This window comes from Gastrolobium bilobum, unplaced genomic scaffold (genome assembly GCF_033153095.1).
Source record: "Gastrolobium bilobum isolate Gb01-03AN ecotype WA unplaced genomic scaffold, APGP_CSIRO_Gbil_v1 utg7094, whole genome shotgun sequence".
In the NCBI taxonomy this organism is placed as follows: domain Eukaryota; kingdom Viridiplantae; phylum Streptophyta; class Magnoliopsida; order Fabales; family Fabaceae; genus Gastrolobium; species Gastrolobium bilobum.
Genome location: NW_026898828.1, coordinates 129092 through 150121, shown reverse-complemented (window position 1 = coordinate 150121; position 21030 = coordinate 129092). Strand labels below are relative to the sequence as shown.

At 34.8% G+C, this 21030-nt stretch overlaps 3 protein-coding genes across 3 annotated transcripts; 2 read left to right on the top strand and 1 right to left on the bottom strand.

Moving 5' to 3' along the window:
- The first annotated feature begins 10574 nt into the window (after positions 1-10574).
- On the top strand, positions 10575-11015 carry LOC133284504 (oleosin Ara h 11.0101-like). Its single transcript, XM_061481530.1, has one exon. It carries the CDS (start codon positions 10575-10577, stop codon positions 11013-11015), a length of 441 nt encoding a protein of 146 aa, XP_061337514.1.
- A 2588-nt stretch (positions 11016-13603) lies between these two features.
- On the top strand, positions 13604-15271 carry LOC133284524 (UDP-glycosyltransferase 79A6-like). Its single transcript, XM_061481558.1, has one exon. The coding sequence runs from the start codon at positions 13644-13646 to the stop codon at positions 15033-15035; it is 1392 nt and encodes a 463-aa protein (XP_061337542.1). The 5' UTR covers positions 13604-13643; the 3' UTR covers positions 15036-15271.
- A 3874-nt stretch (positions 15272-19145) lies between these two features.
- Positions 19146-19768, bottom strand: LOC133284538 (ethylene-responsive transcription factor ERF106-like). The gene has a single exon (XM_061481572.1). The coding sequence runs from the start codon at positions 19766-19768 to the stop codon at positions 19163-19165; it is 606 nt and encodes a 201-aa protein (XP_061337556.1). The 3' UTR covers positions 19146-19162.
- Positions 19769-21030: the final 1262 nt, after the last annotated feature.

Here is a 21030-nt window from a genome sequence, read left to right as displayed (position 1 = left end):
CGGGATAATGTTTACTTTTTGGCTATCAAACGTGGAAAAATAATTTACCCAAATAAGCTTTTTTTAAAAAAATCCAAAAAATGATTTTACTGGAATATAGGTAAGAATTTTTTTAAAATATTACTAAAAAATTGGAATCTGTTAATCCACGTTTGGTAGGAGGTTTCTAAAAAAATTACCCCGGAAATTCAATTTCCCTGAATTTGTGTTTGATTGTGTTATGAAATACCATTAAGAATGCCACAAAAAAGGTTATTTTATCCTGGGTGATGGAAAAATGTCACATATTTTTTCTGACAAAATTACCCTCCTGCATATTTCAGTTTTCATAGTTCATCCTTTTCTTTGTTCTTAATGACCCAGTTGTGTTCTCTCGTGTGCCAATTTTTTTTTGTAAAGAAGTAGTCTTTTTTAATTTTTTGATTTTGAGCGTTTGCACTGCAGTGATGAAAATGAATTAATCGGGTTCTTAGACAGATTCATTACCAATAAGCTTCAGCTTGTCCAAAATCAGTTTTTTGCAAGGAATTCCCAGACAGATTAGAAGCTTGATCTTTTCCACTTTTTTTTTTTAATTTTAAATTTTATTTTCTGTGAAAGAAATTTGTGAATTTTTTGGTTTCGATGATATGCGGTTATGTATGATTTTCTTTGATCTTTAGCCGTAATGAGTGCTACTAGTTGGATTCTTTCTTTGGTCACAAACCTTGGGTAGATTTCTGTAAAAAAGCCCCATGATACCAAGAATCTTCAATGGCTGCAACGCGAGTGTTTGCTAATGGGGTTTCTGGCAGTTACTTTCCAAGGAACAAAGTTGTGCAAAAAATTGAAATATGTAAACTCTTTGGGTTTGGGGTTATTTTTGTAAATTCACCCCATATTCCCAGTAATATTTTACCAACAACCAAACATAAATTTGGAAAACAAATGTATCCGGGATAATGTTTACTTTTTGGCTATCAAACGTGGAAAAATAATTTACCCAAATAAGCTTTCCGATACTTCTAAAAAAATCCACGTACCAAATGAGCCCTTAGTACTTTGCTGATGGCTGGCTTACTTTTTCTTTTCCTTGTTTCTTCAATTAAAAATTGACATTTTAATAATAATAAACAAAATTCTTTCAAATGATTACAATTTTTCTTAATTGTTGATGCGTTATTTTTTAGGGAAAAATTAGTATTATGTAACATGATATAAAAATTTTTACCCATTCATCCATTGATTTTCGCACCAGCATTTTTTATTTTTTGTTTTTATTACATGTATGGGACTCACATGCATTTTTGTTTAAGTAGGAAAAATTGTTTAGATTATGTTATATGATAGTAGCTTTACCCTATTTTTTAACTAAAGAAACAAGAAGGGGATAGGTATTCCAGTAGTTTAAACATATTTTGATCAGAGATAAATTTTTAGATGTAATCCCTGGCGCCAGTCCCTCTAAAATTCCACACGTACAACTGATATGGTATTGATAAATCGAATTTTATAACAATATATATCACTATTAGAAAAGGCCCAATTCTCGATGAATTTTTTTTATCAAAATTAATGACAAATTTTTTGACCGATAACATATTCCGTAAAAAACAAGGACGGAAATTACTAACATTGCTGAAATATATTCTTCATCAATTTTTTTTTTTACAAAAAGTAGATCCCATCGAAATTTTTGACGAAATCTGTTTCGTAGAAATTTTTGATTGAAAAATATTTTGTCAAACATTTTTGACATAAAATATATTCTGTCGAAAAGTTTTGACAGAATATATTTTTCGTCAAAAATTTGGATTCTGTCGAAAATTTCGACAAAAAACTATTGTTTTTGAATAATTTTTACTAGTCAAAGAATTACATGGTATTTAATCCTATTATTATATGGTTTTGACATTATCAAAGACCACAAATTTTGCCCGTGCAAGAATGCAAACATATCTAATTGTTTATGGTATTGTAAATACATATCTAAACATTCACATGTGAAGTCGTAAGGGTGTAAATAGACTAGGCTAAGTTTTGATTTAAATAGGTTAAGACTGTATAAAAAACTTTAAGTTTGGTCTAGACTGTTAGCCTGTGTAAGTTTCGAATTACAAGTCTAGTCTGATCTATATTTAAAAAATAAAAGTCTTAGTCTATGCCCATTAGCCTGTTTAAGCCTATCCAGCATTAAAAATCTAAAATAATATTACTTTATTATTCAAAATTGTTAAAGTAATAATTTTATTTATTTTATTTAAGATAAATTATGTGACATAGGCCGATCTGTAGGTTTATTGGCCTGACATGTACAAAAAAACGTATAGCCTGCTATCTAAATAGGTGTTTTTAAAAGTCTAGACCTGTTCTATTTGACTATTTAAAATAGGTCAAGCCTGACCTAATATAGATGATGTCTTAGACTCTTGTAAGCCGACCTACTCCATTTACACTGCTATGTGAAGGAAATAAAATTAATAATTCACTAGGACAAAAGTCATTTATGTGAATTGAGAGTGATAGTTACAAATTCTTTAGAATTGGAATATCACAATATCAGTCAACGATTTCTTAATTTATTATTTAATCCTATTATGATGTGATCCATATCCAACTGCCACATCATAATTTCTTGTGAGTTGCACATGTATAACTTGTGGGAGCTTGCCATATGCAGGGACTGGGATGTCAAGTATAATTTTTAATCAATGAAATATGATTCAGGGACTGGGATTTATTATACAGAAATTACCATATCAAAAATTCAAAGTTGAATGTAAATGTTATTGATTATATGGTTGTCCCGAGTCTTATAGATACAGCCTGATTCTTATGCTAGTTTTATGAACTGGGGGCTCTTATTGAGTTAAATCATCAAGTGAAACACTCGATGTATTAAGATTTATATTTCACCATTATAATGCAGCATATGGGTTGGTTATTAATTTTTTTCATACTTATTTTTTCAGAAAATTGTGTGTTGCTTTTGTCTTAATACTGAAACCTCTTGTAAGACTATTCATAGGCTGTACTTTACCCATTTAAGATAATGATTACATGAAATATGGGAAAATATTGTAGTGACTATTATCATAAGAAAACTACTGCAGAACATTTATTTTTAAACTATGAATAATGAGGAAGGAAAGGAAATTGTTGTTCAGTTTAGATCTCCTTTATGTTTTTCTGACGATGACTCTTGTCCATTAATAATTTCTGGTCTAATGTTCATTTTCTATGCTAGTTCCATTGACTAGCAGTCGGCAACGCATATATATATATATAGAGGATCTTTTGATATCAGTGTCAAATTTTAAATTTGACACCTCATCTGAGAGCCGTTAGATCAAAAAAAGATCATTGGTGTCACATGCTTATAAATCAGAATCGTTGATCGTTTTTGATCTAATGATTTTCAGATGAAGTGTCAAATTTAAAATTTGACACTGGTGTCAAAAGATCCTACTTTATATATATATATGTGTGTGTGTGTGACAGGATATTCTTACATCGGTGTAAGAGTTAGAAATCTTACACTCAATTTTGACCTTTGATCCACTTGTATCCAGTGGCTCACATTACTAAAAAATTTGAGCCCTTAGATATAAGTGGGATTAACAAATAAGATTAAGAGTGTAACTTACACTGGTGTAAAATGATCCTGACTATATATATATATAAGGCTTATCGTTTCTTAAGTTGCTTGAGACAATGTTATCTCCGGCTACTAAATCATAACCGTACAAAGATGGATCAATGGTGTTAAAAGAAGAGAGGGAAAAAGGGAATCATAACCATTCAAAGGTTAATCAATTAATATAAGAAAATAAATAAACAAAACGACATAATTTTGGGTGGTCAGAGATAAACTTATCTCAAACAGCTTGAGAAATATTTTTCATACATATATATATATATATATATATATATATATATATATATATATATATATATATATATATATATATACACACACGTGCTCGTTCATACAGGAGTGATGATAGTGGTGGAAAGCTGTCCTATTGATTTAATTTCTTCATATTTAATCTTATTCTTCATGATCTTGAGTAATGCATGCATGTACTGTGCTGATCATAATATTGGTTTCCAATGCCTCTAAAAATTATTGATGATTATGGTTTGGTTACGTGCAAGAGTGCAAAAAGATAAGTAATTGTCTGTATCTATATGTGGCTGCGGGTTGATGTTTAGTTTATTTAAATTTTCAATCCGGGGAGTCCATCCATCAATTAATTAGGGGAGAATTTTGGGGAATTATCTCTACTTGGTTGTTATGATCCCAAGAGTACATTTGAGGAAAGAGATCAGATAAGACAGCTACCTACGAAGGTAATTGGTTTTCCCATTTCATAATTATGTTTGATAAGAATTTATTAGATCATTAATTGAGTATCACTTCTATGTTTATTTTGTCAGGATGTGCAATATGCCACGTGGAAGGAAGAGTTCCGCCAATTGTTTCTTCTTGTTAGAAGTGGTAGATTTTCACATCACCTGTAATGTCTGAATTGGACGTAGATCTGTACTGTATTCAGTAATCCTATTAAATTTTGAGATCTTTCCTTAATACATGTGATAATTCCATGTAACTAGTTTACACTGTTCTATTCTATGATATATTAGTCTAGTTGTTGACCCTAATGTTTACCTCAATAACTCAAAAGGAAGGCCAACATTGTAGAATATTTAATTATTAGTTAGAGTAAATATCTTTTGGATCTTCAATAAAAAATAAGGAATCTATTTTAATACATTTGAAAAAAAAATATCTATATTAATTCTTTTTGAGTAATTAATGTAAAATTTCTTTGAATTTTTGAGGGACTATAATTTCAAAGAATTGAAATTTCAAAAAGACCACAAGTTAATTTTTTTTAAAAAATAAAACAAAATGAATTCCATATTTTTTTATTGAGTACTCAAAATAATATTTATTTTCTTATTTAATTATGATACCTTTTTATGTTCAAGTATTTTGGGCTTTTGAAACAACATAACTTTTCCTTCATGTGTATTTAGTCAATACTTTTAAACGGTCAGTCTAATTAACACCTCTATGTTGATTTCCATTTAAGTAGAGAAATCTGAGCCATGAGAGAAGAAAACACCTACTCGGTTAGTGGGGTTTCTTATGGAAAAAAGAAATCAACGGAAATATATTTTGACAAAAAAGAAGTTTTATTGAAAATTTAAACGGAATTCTAATTAAATTTAGCTGCAAATTGAGATAGAATTTTTTGATAGAAATATATTTCATTAATTTTTTTTGACAAAATTCATTAAATAAATGACATTTTATGGTTGTCATTTTTTGACAAAAAAAAAATTTCCGTAAAAAAAATTGTTATCAGAAAAATAACTTTGTCGATAATTCTATCGAAAACTTTATTTTCAACCAATTTTTCATCATTTTTTATGGAAAATTTCTATCGAAAAAATAACCTTTCGTAATAGTGATAGATCATTAGCGTTAACTCGATAACTTGTGACTTAGTTTGACTTCATAAACAAAAGAAGTGTTACAAACACATAGTGGACTCAGAAATTTTTGAGGCGAAGTTATAATATGTGTTCAGTCCTGGAAAGACCGTATTGTTATACCATAAGGTATGCGCTCAGAGATACCGTAAAAGTAGGTATGTATTTGGCCTATAGCCAATATCTCAATCACTGCGCACAAGCAATTATAGCCAAGACGTGGGTGTGTGCACAGTGTTGGCAGTAATAGTAAAGTAGTTCAAAGTGTGTACCTGGAATCTTTAGCCTCTTATTTATAAGGGTTACCTCTAGGGTTTGTGTAGATCTCCCAGTTGTGGTAGGATTCAACTTCCTTTCTGTTGGGATAGGGACTCTATCCTTAGCAGCCTTACTGTTTTATATTGTTAGGATAATTGGGTAACTATCCTTTAAGGGATCCTTGGGTAAGTGGTTAGGATATGGAAATATTCCGTAACAGTTGCCCCCAACCCGGCAGTTCGGAAGCTCGGACTGCTGGGGTGCCTAAGTTTGATTGATAGGTCGACCCTACCGAGGTACTATAATCCTGCCTTGGGTCTGGTGTGACTACCTCTTCTTGGTGTAGCTTTTTATATTGGCTTCTTTTCTCTTGAAGTCTCTGAGTGGTGAGGCGGTGTTTGCCTTTTTTTGCCTTTGAGCTCGGCTTCTCTTGCCGAGGCTCTTTAGTTTTGACTAGACTTATTGCCAGTCTTTTATATAGGTGTTCGCCTAAGTTTTAGGACGGCATTTCGTGCCTCCTTAATAATTAACCCGACTTTGATCTCCCTGGCTTTAAGTGTCGTGGTTCCAGATTTGACTCGATTCCACATAACGAGATCTCTATTACCATGGATTTGACCTTTTGCAAATGTGTATTGTACTTTAGGGAGCACAAATTTTTTTATTACGACTTTCCCCTTTTGGATTTGACTTGTTGCCTTCCTCCTTTTGGATTTGACTTGCTGCCTATATCTTAATTTTGGTAAGGTCTTTCGTGCCTTCTTGAACGATTAGTCCGGCTTCGAATACCCTGACTTCTCTTATTTATGAAGGACTCGGCTTTTTTGCCATAGTCTTGGATTCTTGAAGGAGGAGTTTGCCTCCTCAATTTTAAGCCCGAATACGTATACCATGACTTTTATTTTGATTGACTTGGCTTTTGCCTTGTCTACACTTTTGAAGGTGGTATCTTTGCCTTTCTAATTTTAGCCCGGTTTTAACGTACTGTGGCTTTACTGTTGGACTAGACTTTTTTCCATATTTTGTTTGAGTCCGGTTTTGCATACCGTGGCTTTCTACTTTAAGCAACGCTTCATTAGCGATGGATTTTTAATTTGAGGTTGGCATGTTGGGTCGTAAACTTTGTCATTTGGCTTTGTTGCCAAAATCTTGAATAGGAGTCCGACATCATATGCCGCCCCGGTTTGTCTTTTATCTCAAATTGGGGTGTGATCCTTTTCTAAGATCACGATCTCTCCAATTCCATCTTTCTTTTCTTTTCTTTTCTTTTCTTTTTTCGGACGGGGTGTGATCTTTTTGCTAGGATTACATATCTCCAATTCCATCTTCATTTTAATCGCGGATTGGGGTGTGATTTTTTTTGCTATAATCACATCTCTCCAATTCTGTCTTCATTTTTATCGCGGATTGGGGTGTGATCCTTTTGCTATGATCACATCTCTCCAATTCCGTCTTCATTTTTATCGCGGATTCTGAAGCTATGACTAAGGCGGAGTTGAAGCTCAAAGCCGAGGTCAAACTTTAATCTTGAAGCCCTTGGTTGGGCTAAGTTGGAGCTCAAGGCCGAGGGCGAGCTATTAAACTTGAAGCCCTTCACTAGGCTGATTAAGAACTCAAGGCCGAGGTCGAGCTAATAATTTTGAAGCCCTTAACTGGGCTGAGTTGGAGCTTAAGGTTGAGGCCGAGCTATTAAACTTGAAGCCCTTCACTGGGCTGATTTGGCGCTCAAGGCTAAGGCCGAGCTTTTAAACTTGAAGCCCTTAATTGGGCTGAGCTCAAGGTCGAGGTCAAGCTAATAAATTTGAAGCCCTTAACTGAGCTGAGTTGAAGCTCAAGGCTGAGGTCGAGCTATTAATCTTGAAGCCCTTCACTGGGCTGATTTGGAGCTTAAGGCTGAGGCCGAGTTTCTAAACTTGAAGCCCTTAATTGGGCTGAGCTCCAGGCCGAGGCTGAGCTAATAAATTTGAAGCCCTTAACTGGGCTGAGTTGAAGCTCAAGGTTGAGACCGAGCTTTAATCTTGAAGCCCTTCACTGGGCTGATTTGGAGCTTAAGGCTGAGGCCGAGTTTCTAAACTTGAAGCCCTTAATTGGGCTGAGCTCCAGGCCGAGGCTGAGCTAATAAATTTGAAGCCCTTAACTGGGCTGAGTTGAAGCTCAAGGTTGAGACCGAGCTTTAATCTTGAAGCCCTACGTTGGGAGGAGCTCAAGGCCGAGGCCGAGCTAATAATTTTGAAGCCCTTAACTGGGCTGAGTTGAAGCTCAAGGCTGAGGCCGAGCTATTAAACTTGAAGCCCTTCGTTGGGAGGAGCTCAAGGCCGAGGCCGAGCTAATAATTTTGAAGCCCTTCAATGGGTTGAGTTGGAGCTCAAGGCCGAGGCCGAGCTATTAAACTTGAAGCCCTTCACTGGGCTGATTTTGAGCTCAAGGTCGAAGCCGAGCTTTTAATCTTGAAGCCCTTCACTGGGCTGATTTGGAGCTCAAGGCCGAGGCCGAGCTTTTAAGCTTGAAGCCCTTATTGGATTGAGCTCAAGGCCGAGGCCGAACTTTTAAACTTGAAGCCCTTAACTGGGATGAGTTGGAGCTCAAGGCCGAGCTATTAATCTTGAAGCCCTTCGTTGGGCGGAGCTTAAGGCCGAGGCCGAGCTAATAATTTTGAAGCCCTTAACTAGGCTGAGTTGAAGCTCAAGACTGAGGCCGAGCTATTAAACTTGAAGCCCTTCACTGGTCTGATTTGGAGCTCAAGGCTGAGGCCGAGCTTTTAAACTTGAAGCCCTTAATTGGGATGAGCTCAAGGCCGAGGCTGAGCTAATAAATTTGAAGCCCTTAACTGGGTTGAGTTGAAGCTCGAGGCTGAGGCTGAGCTTTAATCTTGAAGCCCTACGTTGGGAGGAGCTCAAGGCCGAGGCCGAGCTAATAATTTTGAAGCCCTTAACTAGGCTGAGTTGAAGCTCAAGCCTGAGGCCGAGCTATTAAACTTGAAGTCCTTTGTTGGGAGGAGCTCAAGGCTGAGGCCGAGCTAATAATTTTGAAGCCCTTCAATGGGTTGAGTTGGAGCTCAAGGCCGAGGCCGAACTATTAAACTTGAAGCCCTTCACTGGGCTGATTTTGAGCTCAAGGTCGAGGGCGAGCTTCTAAACTTGAAGCCCTTAATTGGGCTAAGCTCAAGGCTGAGGCTGAGCTAATAAATTTGAAGCCCTTAACTGGGCTGAGTTGAAGCTCAAGGCTGAGGCCGAGCTTTAATCTTGAAGCCCTTCAATGGGCTGAGCTCAAGGCCGAGGCCGAGCTAATAATTTTGAATTGCGACGATAAGAATCTCTGTCAAATCGTCATCTACTTGGACCTAGAGCTCCATTTTAGAGTCTCTCTGAGGATCAAAAGCCCTTCTTGCGGTTGGGTTTGTCTCCTTATATATATGTGGTTTCAGCAATTTCAGGTGCGCGAGTTAGACTGCAATCGTGGCATTGTGCTATACCGCACGTGTTCACCATGGATGGGAGTCGAAATTTTCCGTTCCCCATAGACGACGCCAATGTTCAGTCCTGGAAAGATCGTATTGCTATACCATAAGGTATGCGCTTAGAGATACCGTAGAAGTAGGTATGTATTTGGCCTATAGCCAATATCTCAATCACTGCGCACAAGCAATAGGCTTATAGCCAAGACGTGGGTGTGTGCACAGTGTTGGCAGTAATAGTAAAGTAGTTCAAAGTGTGTACCTGAGATCTTTAGCCTCTTATTGATAAGGGTTACCTCTAGAGTTTGTGTAGATCACACAGTTGTGGTAGGATTCAACTTCCTTTCTGTTGGGATAAAGACTCTATTAGCAGCCTTACTGTTTTATATTGTTAGGATAATTGAGTAATTATCCTTTAAGTGATCCTTGGGTAGGTGGTTAGGATATGGAAATATTCTGTAACAATATGTATACTCATTTTAAAATTGGGAGATGTTATACTTATAACATATTTTCCTTTATAACCTCTTACAACCAATATCTTAACCGGTGATTTCCGTCAATCAACGGTTAAGATTTATTGTGAATTAATAATTATTTAATAAATTTTATTTGCAAAAATCTTAACCGTTGATTGACGAAAATCAACGGTTAAGATATTGGTTGTAAGAGGTTGTAAAAGAAAATAGGTTGTAAGTATAACTTTCCCCTTTAAAATTATAACAATTTATGTGATAAAAAATTAAAATAATACTCACGGTTAAAAGGTGGCGAGCTCCAAATATATGACAAAAAATTAAAAATAATACTCAATTATAAAAATTGTATAAATTTCAAGGGAAAGATGACTCCGTTTAGCCCTTGCTTGCTCCATAATCGATAAGACACACAAATGAGAATTTTTTTTTTTTTTTGAAGAAATTTGGATTAACTAATTAATAAGGGATTGTTCTAACATAACTATAAAGTGTAAAGGCAACTCTATTAAAATTTGAAAGGAAAAACTTGCGGTCTATATGATTCTACTTGATTTAAATTGAATTAGTCGAATAAGCATGAATAATCTATAAAAAAAAAAATTATAAAAGTTTGATGAGAACAGTAACATGAATTCTGCAATCCATACCTCGGATTCGGGTTCTAGTTGTTAAGGCTGTCGTCCATCATAACATGCAAGAACAACAAAAACAAACGTGTCATCAAAGGCAGACATGGCATTGCATGCAACCCCTGCATGAAAAGCTCCTCAACACGTGCCACACCACACCCTGTGGTGCTGCCACCGAACCCTCCACCCACTTCCTCCATTTATACCCCCCATTCTCAAACCTCAAACCCTCACACATCACTCTTTGCAACAACCTCCAAACCCAAACCCAATATGGCTGAGGCCCAATACCAACCCAGCCGTTACCAGCAGCAGCAGCAGCAACAACAGAGTGATCAACAAGCTAAGTCCACTCAGATTGTGAAGACCGCCACCGCCGTCACCGCCGGTGGCTCCCTCTTGATCCTCGCCGGCTTAATCTTAGCTGGCACTGTTATTGCTCTCACCATCGCTACCCCACTGTTTGTTATTTTCAGTCCGGTGCTGGTTCCGGCGGTGCTCACGGTGGCGCTCTTGTCCTTGGGGTTCTTGGCGTCCGGCGGATTCGGTGTGGCTGCGATCACGGTGTTAGCGTGGATCTACAGGTACGTGACAGGTAAGCATCCACCTGGCGCTGATCAATTGGACACTGCACGACACAAGCTGATGAATAAAGCGCGGGAGATAAAGGACTATGGACAGCAACAAATCAGTGGAGGACAGCAAGCTTCCTAAAGCTGCACTTGCATGCACAGGATCTTTCCTATTTCGAATTCTCCATCATGTCTAGTTATTTTTATGAGCCCTCGATTTCTTTGTACTCTCTTTGTTGTATTTTCGTGTTTATTGTTTTTGTGGGTCATTGTCACTCTTCATCATCACCTGTTGTAATCTCTTCCAACTCCAAGTGCTGCAACTAGTGACCGACGATCTGTTTATTTATTCCACTTTTATTTTTCATTTTTATTATCCTCCATTTTGTACTCTCCCTTTTTTTTTTCTTTTAAGTTTTCATATGGTTGAAATTTAAAATATTTGATTCATCATAAAAAGGAAATGTTGAAATCAGATTATCAATTAAAAATGCGGAATCATATAAATATAATATAAAATTATATAAGAAGGAAATGTTGAAAAGATATTGTAATAAATTATAGAGTTTTATTAATCTCATTCAATAGGAGAGGAGAGAACTCTCTCATGCAATAGAGATAATCATGTGTGGGACCCGCCTATTATAGAAATAGAGAAAAATTCTCTCGAGAGTATATTTTCCCTAAATTATATAAGTGCAATAGGTAACTCTCCAATAGGAATTTTAGAGTAGTATCTCTAGAAAGGGCATTAAATTTTGCACGCATTATGAACCACACATTTCAACTACCATTCAATTTAACCACATGGTAGTGAGTGAGAGACAGCCCCATCCTTAACTCTTAATGAGGTCTTAAACCTACCATTCCATCAGGCATTAAGTAATCAAACTAATTGGGTATATAATGTAATCAACCACCATCGGAGCACTTTTACATATCAAGAACAATTCGAGTAACTAACTATATTAGAAAATTAAACATGGGAAGATGTCTGGGAACAATGAACAGCTTCATGTGGTTATCTTTCCATTCCTCTCAAAAGAATGAGTTCATTATGAAATGCAAAAAAAAAAAAAAAAAAATCATTTAAAAAGGGTAAACTTTGGATGAGGAGCGGATCCAGTAAATTTTTTTTTGTCCGCCATATTTAATGGCAGGGGCCTGGAAATTTTTTTTTTTTAAAGAAAATTTAAATCAACGCTTAAACTCGCTCATAATTTTGTTGCTTCCCTAACAAGCTGCTAGTTTGACCAATATTTCCCCTTTAAATCTTACAAATTCTCCAAAACAAATATGAGAATATACTCCAGTACATCCATACATCATCATTCTATTTTATAGTGGTGAATAAAAAAGTCAACACTATACAGAAGGCAAACAAAATTACAGTGAATGCCTCGTGTATTAACTTATTTGATAATGTCAGCAATCAATGCTCTCTTTTTATAAAAATGAAAAAGGAAACAGAGGATGAAGAGAGCATGAGAATGGGTATGTGACAGGAGAAGAAGAATAAATTTTCTCTATAATCAATTTGCGTTGCTACGTTATTTTAATCATCTCTTTACGTTGTTACGTTGCTAACTAATATAAGAATAAACATCCTTTCTGCTCCCTAATAAAAAATTCGGTCCCCACTTTAGTTCATTATAAAAAAAATTAATTACCTGGTCCCTATGAAATTCAAAGTGGATCCATTTTGGTCTTTTTGAGGAACTAATGTAGGTCTTTTTAGAATTTGTGAGAGACCACGATTTTAACTAAATTGATCCAATTTAAATTTTTTTAAGGACCTCGAGACTAATTTTTTGGTAAGTGACTAAAATGGGGACCATATTTTTTTCTAGGGACTTAAAAAGGTATTTACTCCTAACATATATATTGAATCAAGAGACAAATAAAGATCTGCAACCAAATAAAAAATAAACTGAAATAATTTTTATGTCCGCACTTGCGGGCATTTGCCCGCAAGTGGGTCTGCCACTGATGAGGAGTATATATATATATATATATATATATATTATGGCTTTAATATTTCTAAAGTGCATGTAGATAAGTTATTTACATTCGCTTCCAAAACGACGTCATTTTGGGTTGAAAAATTAAAAAATTATAATGAAAAAGACTTTTATAACCTTGAAATAAATAATAATTACAAAAATACTTTGATTTCCGCCTCAAAACGACGTCGTTTTGGGCTCAATGTAAATACATTATCTACATTAACTTTAGAAAAAGCGAACCGATATATTATTACTAATTTATAATTTATGGTTATTATTATTAATTTATTATTATTATTAATTATTATTATTTTTCTGAAATATTACAACTAGTACAAAGGTCGGCCAGTATCAAATTTTCATGTAATATCAAATTTTCACTTACATGAGTGAGAGAAGCTTATCTCTTCAGCTATTATCAATTAATCTAATCGAGGTAATTAGATAAAAGGACAATATTCTTATTACCAAATTTTTTATACATACACACAATTTGAATTCAACACCACAAGATTACACCGAAATATCTACTGATGTATGCGGATCTACAGACAAATGAATTTTAGCAAAATGTGAGAGTAATATGCAATAAATGTTGTACACGTTATGAACCACACATTTCAACTACCACTCAATTTAGCCACATGGTAGTGACTGACAGGTATTAAGAAATCAAACTAATTGTGTATATAATCAACGGAGCACTTTTCCGTATCTAGAACAATTCGAGTAACCAACTATATTAGAAAATTAAACATAGGAAGATGTCTAGTGAGGCTGTGAACAATGAACAGCTTCATGTGGTTATGTTTCCATTCCTGGCATTTGGTCACATCAGCCCATTTGTTCAGTTATCCAACAAGCTGTTCTCTCACGGAGTTCGCATCACTTTCTTGTCAGCTTCATCTAACATTCACAGAATCAGATCAACTCTGAATCTCAATCCAGCCATTGATGTTGTTCCACTTCAGTTCCCAAATGGCATAAGCAGCACTGCTGAGTTGCCACCTGATTTGGCTGGAAATCTCATACATGCAGTTCATCTTACTCAACCTCAGGTAAAGTCCCTTTTGTTGGAACTGAAACCCCATTATGTTTTCTTTGACTTTGCACAATTCTGGCTCCCAAAATTAGCTTCTGAAGTTGGAGTCAAATCTGTTCACTTCTCAGTCTTCTCTGCCATTTCCGATTCTTACATTACTGTCCCCACAAGGCTTGTTGATGTTGAAGGAAGAAGCATAACTTTTGAGGATCTTAAGAAACCCCCAAAAGGGTATCCTCAAAATTCCAATATTTCCCTCAAGGCCTTTGAGGCCATGGACTTTATGTTCCTCTTTCGAAGATTTAATGATGCTGACCTAACTGGTTACGAGCGAGTTTTGAAAATCCTTAGTGAATGCTCATTTATAGTGTTTAAAACATGCAAGGAAATAGAAGGACCCTACTTAGACTATATAGAAAAGCAATTTGGAAAACAAGTTCTGTTAACTGGCCCTCTAGTCCCAGAGCCTTCAGTAGATGTGCTAGAAGAAAGATGGTCCAAATGGTTAGATAATTTCCCAGCCAAATCTGTCATGTTATGCTCTTTTGGTAGTGAGACATTTTTGAATGATGATCAAATCAAAGAACTAGCCATTGGGTTAGAACTCACTGGTTTACCTTTCATTTTGGTTCTAAATTTCCCATCCAATATGAATGCAAAGGATGAGTTGGACAGGGCATTACCAAGAGGGTTCTTGGAGAGAGTGAAGAATAGAGGAACGGTGCACACTGGTTGGTTGCAGCAGCAGCTTATTTTGAAACACACTAGTGTTGGGTGTTATATATGTCATGGTGGCTTTAGTTCCGTGATAGAAGCTATGGTCAATGATTGTCAACTGGTGCTGTTGCCTTTCAAGGGTGACCAGTTTTTCAATTCTAAGCTCATAGCCAATGATATGAAGGCAGGGATAGAGGTGAATAGAAATGAAGAAGATGGGTACTTTAAGAAAGAGGATATACTTAAGGCTGTGAAAACTATCATGGTGGAGGATAACAAAGAACCAGGGAAGCACATAAGAGAGAACCACATGAAATGGGGGAACTTTCTTTTGAATAAGGAAATTCAGAACAAGTTTATCACAGATCTTGTTGCCCACTTGAAGTCCTTGGCTTAATTCACTACTGAAGACTTGATTAGTCTCTTCTTCTTTGTGTTTGTGTTTTTGGTTTTGGTTTGTAATCTTCAGCTCCAGCAGCTACTGTTGTTGTATTCAGAATAATTAATGACAATGCTTCCCGGATTTTTTTCAATGATCTTGCTATCGTGCATTGAATTTCTGGTCTTGCATACAGAGTACCAAATTTAGGGGATTTTTTTTTTTTTTTTATAGCGGAAGTACTGAATTCAGTACTTCCATTTTCCCTTATTAGAAAATTTTTATATCATTTCAATCCCATACCTTTTTGTGTTTTTCCATACCTTGTTAGAAAAATATTGTGTTTTTCCCTTGGAATCCTGCAAAGTTTCTAATTTTAGAAGTGATGTATGTAAATCGGTAGTACAGAAAAAGTGACTACAGACGCCAAAGTGATGTATAGGTTGTTCATTTTTTACTATGTGGTACCCACTAATTTGAAATGTGTTATATTAGAGGGATCTGCATGATCAAAAGTGATAAAAAAATAATAATTATATCACTTTGATAAATTATTTTTAAATTATATAATTTAAGAAATTTTTTAATATTATATCACTTTAATCAATTAATCTGCATGGTTACTATGTGTACATGTAATTTTATTTATGAAATCATCATATCATTGTACATTTATATATTTATTCTACTCGGCTTTGTTTGGGAGTTTGGAGGGGAGGGGAAGGAAGGGGATCCAAGGGGAAGGGAGGGAAGGAAATTGAAGGGTATTCCTTTCCCTTGTTTGAGAGTTATAAAAATGGTAAAGGAGGAAAATTAAGGATTAATGAGATATTTTTACCATTTTATCCTTTTTTAAAAATTAATATAATTATTATATTTTACAAATTAAATTAAATTTAAAATTTCTAACAAAATTATGTATTTACTTTTCACAACACTAAAAAAGATCATATTTTCGATGAAATTTTTACGTTGCAAACGATGAAAATTTCATCACAAAATTATTTTTTTCGTCGAAAAGCGACGGAATTTTTCAGCTGATGAAAATTTTAACAAAAATAAATTTTCTATCGAAATTTTCAACGAAATTTATTTTCCATCAAATATTTTAAACGAAAAAAGAATTCTGTCAAAAATTTTGACGGAATATTTTTCGTTCAAAATTTCGATAGAAATGTGTTCGGACGAAATTTTTTACAGAAATTGTTTTGTTAGAAATTTTGAGGGAAATGATACATTCGAAACTTTCGACGAAATTTAGATTCTGTAAAGAATTTTGACAGAATATTTTTTTCGTCAAAATTTTTTGTCGAAATATTTTTCGTCAAAAAATTTTCCGAAAATATTTTTTGTCGAAATTTTTGGACAGAAATGCGTTCCGTTGAAAATTTTGATGAAAATGTTTTTTTATCAAAAAACTTGACGGAAATATTTTCCGTCGAAAATTTTCGATGAAAAATGTGTTTCGTTAAAAATTTTGACATTTTTTTGAAATTTACATTATGTTAAAAAGTTTGATGAAATTTTTTTTCGTTGAAAATTTTTATGGAAATATTTTTCGTCAAAAATTTCGATGAATATGTTTTTTTGTGAAATATTTTGGCCAAATTTAGATTTCGTAAAGAATTTTGACAAAAAAAAAATTTTGTCAAAATTTTTTACAGAAATATTTTCAGTCACAAATTTTGATGGAAATATTTTTCGTAAAAAATTTTGACGTAATTGTTTTACGTCGAAATTTTTCGATGGAAATGTGTTTCATCAAAATTTTGGACGGAAATATTTTCGTTAAAAGTTTCGACGCAATTTAGATTCTATCAATAATTTTAACTGAATTTTTTTCCCGTACAAAATTTATGTTAGTGATTATGGCAAACTCTGGTTCCGTCTCTAATTTTGTCTTTAGTTTTGACAGAAATTTTTTGACGTATATGATTTTCATCAAAAAATTTATCACTATTTTTGACGAAATATTTTTCGTCAATAAATTCTGTCGGTATTTGAGACTTTTTTAATAATATCGTATTTAAAAATCATTCACAATTATGTAGTTTTAAAATTTTAATACTAAGGATAAATAAGTAATTTTTAATATTTTTCCCCTCAAACCCTTCAAATTGGGAGAACTTTAATTTTAAGAAGAAGGAGGATTTTGGAGGGTTTAGTAAAATTTCCCAAACTCTTCTCCTCCTTTTTTTAAACTCACAAATAAGGGAAAGAGTTACTAAAAATCTCCATTTCCTTTCCTTCCCCTCTTAATCCAACTCCCAACTCATAAGTCCCTAACCTAATCTTACAACACCGTATAGTTATTATATATGTGGTTCCCATCCCAAACTAGAGGTCTCTTGACTCATTTGATTTAAAATGAAAATGTTTTTATTAAATTAATTCAAAATTTAAAGTTTTTTTTCAAAATAATACAATGGGAATGTGAGAGGTTATGTACGTTCAAGTCGCGCATAGGTAAGGTGTACTATTTATACATGAGTAAATGTGTATTTATCATATTACATTACGCATACGACATACTGCAAGTTGAACACTATTCCCGTATACGATTTGAATATATACACCTCCATATGCAACTCGAGCGCAAATTTCGATTAATAATTTCAGATTTTGCATATGGTAAAAAAAAACCCTAACTCAAGTTCCACATGCCTTGCAATTCCAGGATATTATTTAACTGCTTATAGTTTGTTAAAAAAAAAAAAGTAAACGTACAAGAAAAAAATCTTTAGATTTTATGTGGAGAGTAATTTTATTCCAATAACATAATTAGCTACTACATGAAACAAAATTGCAATAAAATCTGATAAACAAGAGGCGAAACAAAATATATATCTTGAACCTTAACGTGCTGCCCATAGTTCCCACATACGAGCTGAACCTTGTGCATGATTTTCCAGCTATAAAATCGCCCTGAACTCAGTTACTGCTGCCACCCCTGAGCAACTTCTTGTATTTTGATGCAAGGGGGTTCGAATTGAAGAAAAGAGGGTTATGAAAAAATGATGTTTAATCATCATTATCATAACCATTCTGTGTCTTGACACACAGCCATCAATTAATACTATTTTTGTTTCAAATTCCTCCTCAAATGAGGTAAAAATTTGCATATTATGCATCTAATATTTGCATTGCTTCTTCTATTTGTCCTTCCACCCTTGGACCATACACATAATATCTTTGAATATATAAATGCATACATAACCGGCAACCATATTTTACTAGGTAGCACAGTTGAGCTGCATAAAAAATCATACAATTCTCCTCTTGTTCCCACAACCAGCAATTGTCAACTTCATCTTCATTTTTTGTTGAGAAATATAGTCTCACATTGGTTGTATGGGTAACTAATGTGAGGTTTATAAGGCCTTGGTCACTCTCATCCTTTGAGCTAGCTTTTGGGGTGGTGACCTCAAAATTCTTAACATGGTATCAGAGCGTTCGAAATCTCATCGCCCTCTCACTTTTTTTGTAGTGGAATTTCCACATGTAGGTGGGCTTGTATGTTGTCCACCCTTCAAGCCCAGTGGGCTCTCGTGTGAGGGGGCGTGTTGAGAAATATAGTCCCACACCACATTGATTGTATGGGCAACTAATGTGAGGTTTATAAGGCCTTGGGCACTCCCACCCTTTGAGCTAGCTTTTGGGTGGTGACTTCAAGGTTTTTAACAATTTCCATTTACTGTTAAATTCCCCTTCAAATATATATAAAAAAAGAAAGGAAATTATGCCGAAAAATTTGTAACTTAAATGGTACTAGATTGCTTAGTGAACTGTTTAACATTGGATTGAATTTCACCCCATTTTTTCTTTAACCCAAGATTTATATAACAGACAAATCATTCCATTACACAGTTATTGCATCTACATACGTCCCCAACGCAAGTTGAACTATTAATTAAAACCTTGCTTTTAACAGATATTTATTTGGATTTCTCCCCCACCCTCCGCATAATTTCATATGTTTCCTATGAACTAATTTGAAGTTTGGAGCGAGTTCAGGATTAAGACTTTAAACCCTTTTCAAAGATGATATTAGGGAATATCGAACGTATACTTTCCACCCCCAACTTCTTTAACATATTTAAAAGGAAAAAAAGAAAGAAAAAGATAGGATCTTTCACTCTGAATTCTCAGGACACAACATAACTTGAACTTGTACAAGCTTCTTGTATATGCTCTCTTCTCCTTTTCCTGCCACAATTGTTGGGCTTTGGATTAGACACTCCAGCCTCCAGAGGGAAATTCAATATGGCTTTGTGACCCCTCATTCTGAAGGCAGCACAATCATAAGCCTTGGCAGCATCAATCTCAGTGTCAAATGTACCAAGCCACACCCTTGTCCCTTTCCTTGTGGGGTCACGGATCTCTGCAGCAAACTTGCCCCATGGTCTTCTCCTCACTCCTCTGTAACGCCTTCCCTCGTAGCATGTTGGTTCCTTTTTCCCTGACATCATTGGTTCGGCAGAATTGGACTTCTCTGTGGTTTCCTCTGCTATGGAGTTTTGGACCTCGTGAGAAGTGAGGTCAACAACTTTTTCTGTATCTGCTTCAATATCAAAGCATTCAAGAAAAGTGCAGAATATGCTTTGTTCTGATAAACTTGAATCCAAATCAAATTCTGATGATGGGTCTTCGAGTTTTACAGGAATGAGATTGGAGAGGAATGAGTCTGAGATATCCCCCAAGAGATGTTGGCTCAACAGTTTCAAAGTTGAAATTTCTTCTGATGTTGTCATCTTTAAGAATTGTTGAATTAGTAGGAGGTTGAATTTGAGATGGAGAAAAAGCCAACGTAACCAATATATAGGTTATATTTATCTTATTTTGCATGACATAACTAAATTTCTTACACACACAAAAGATGGGTGAATTCCACTTTTTTTTTTCTCTATCTTTTATTTATGGGTCCCATTTACAATTTTGTTTCTACGACATAAGATAACTATTTTCCTACAACATAAGAAAATTATTTCTCGTATATATATATATATATATATATATATATATATATATATATATATATATATATAAGCATGCATGAAAACAGTTCAAACTTTCTAATTTGGGATACATACGTTTGATCAGAATTAATGATCCGGTTACATGTCTAGTTCTGGGAATGGACCCTTAGACGGTTTTCAATCTGAAACGGTGTATCTTATCCAAATTACATGGTCATATGATTTGGGTGTCCCACGTTGAAGCAACATAGTGTTTAATTAGACTCTCAACTTGGTCCTTGGCATTTAGCAATGGCAGCTGTTCCGTACCATGGACAAATGAACGTAGTTAACTAAATTGAGTAACAAACAAACCGCAAGGGTGGCACACTTGGTGACAGTGTGTGTCCCAAGAATTAGGTTTTGGTTTCAATTATTAACAAAGCTCTTTAGGGCTAGAAGCAAAACCCTTGCTCTCTAAGTCTCAGCTCTAAGTCTCAACGGAAATTAGTTTCATTCTCTCTCCGCTGATAATTGTCCAATGCTCTCTATGCTCCAATGAGGAGCTAGCTCTAGGATCGTACTCCAAAAGTAAAATGACTGAAGAGAGTTGGATGATAATACCTATTGGTTATACCAAAAAATAAATAAATTGAGTAACAAATAGGGACAAGAAACTTTGCAACTTGGGTTACAAAGAGGGGGCCTCCACAAGTTGGTTTTGGTTTGCATGTAGGTGGTGAGCACGTGTACATTGCATTGCAAGCTAGAAAAGGTTGCTGTTTTTATCGTATGGTACATTGGGACCCTCATCTTCAACTTGTATCAAAACATTTAGGAACATTAATTGATTCACTAGCGCCGTGGTTTAGCCAAAACCAGCAAAGGAGAAAAGACAAGTCCTTGATACAAAATATCGTTAGTTTCGTGCAAGTGTATCTGCAACTAGTATAACTATTTGATAGACATTACTCAACAGCATTATCTCAATTCCCCTAATTCTTTCCTTTCTTTCTGACTTGACCCATCTTAAAAATTTATTTTCTGATTAAAACCAA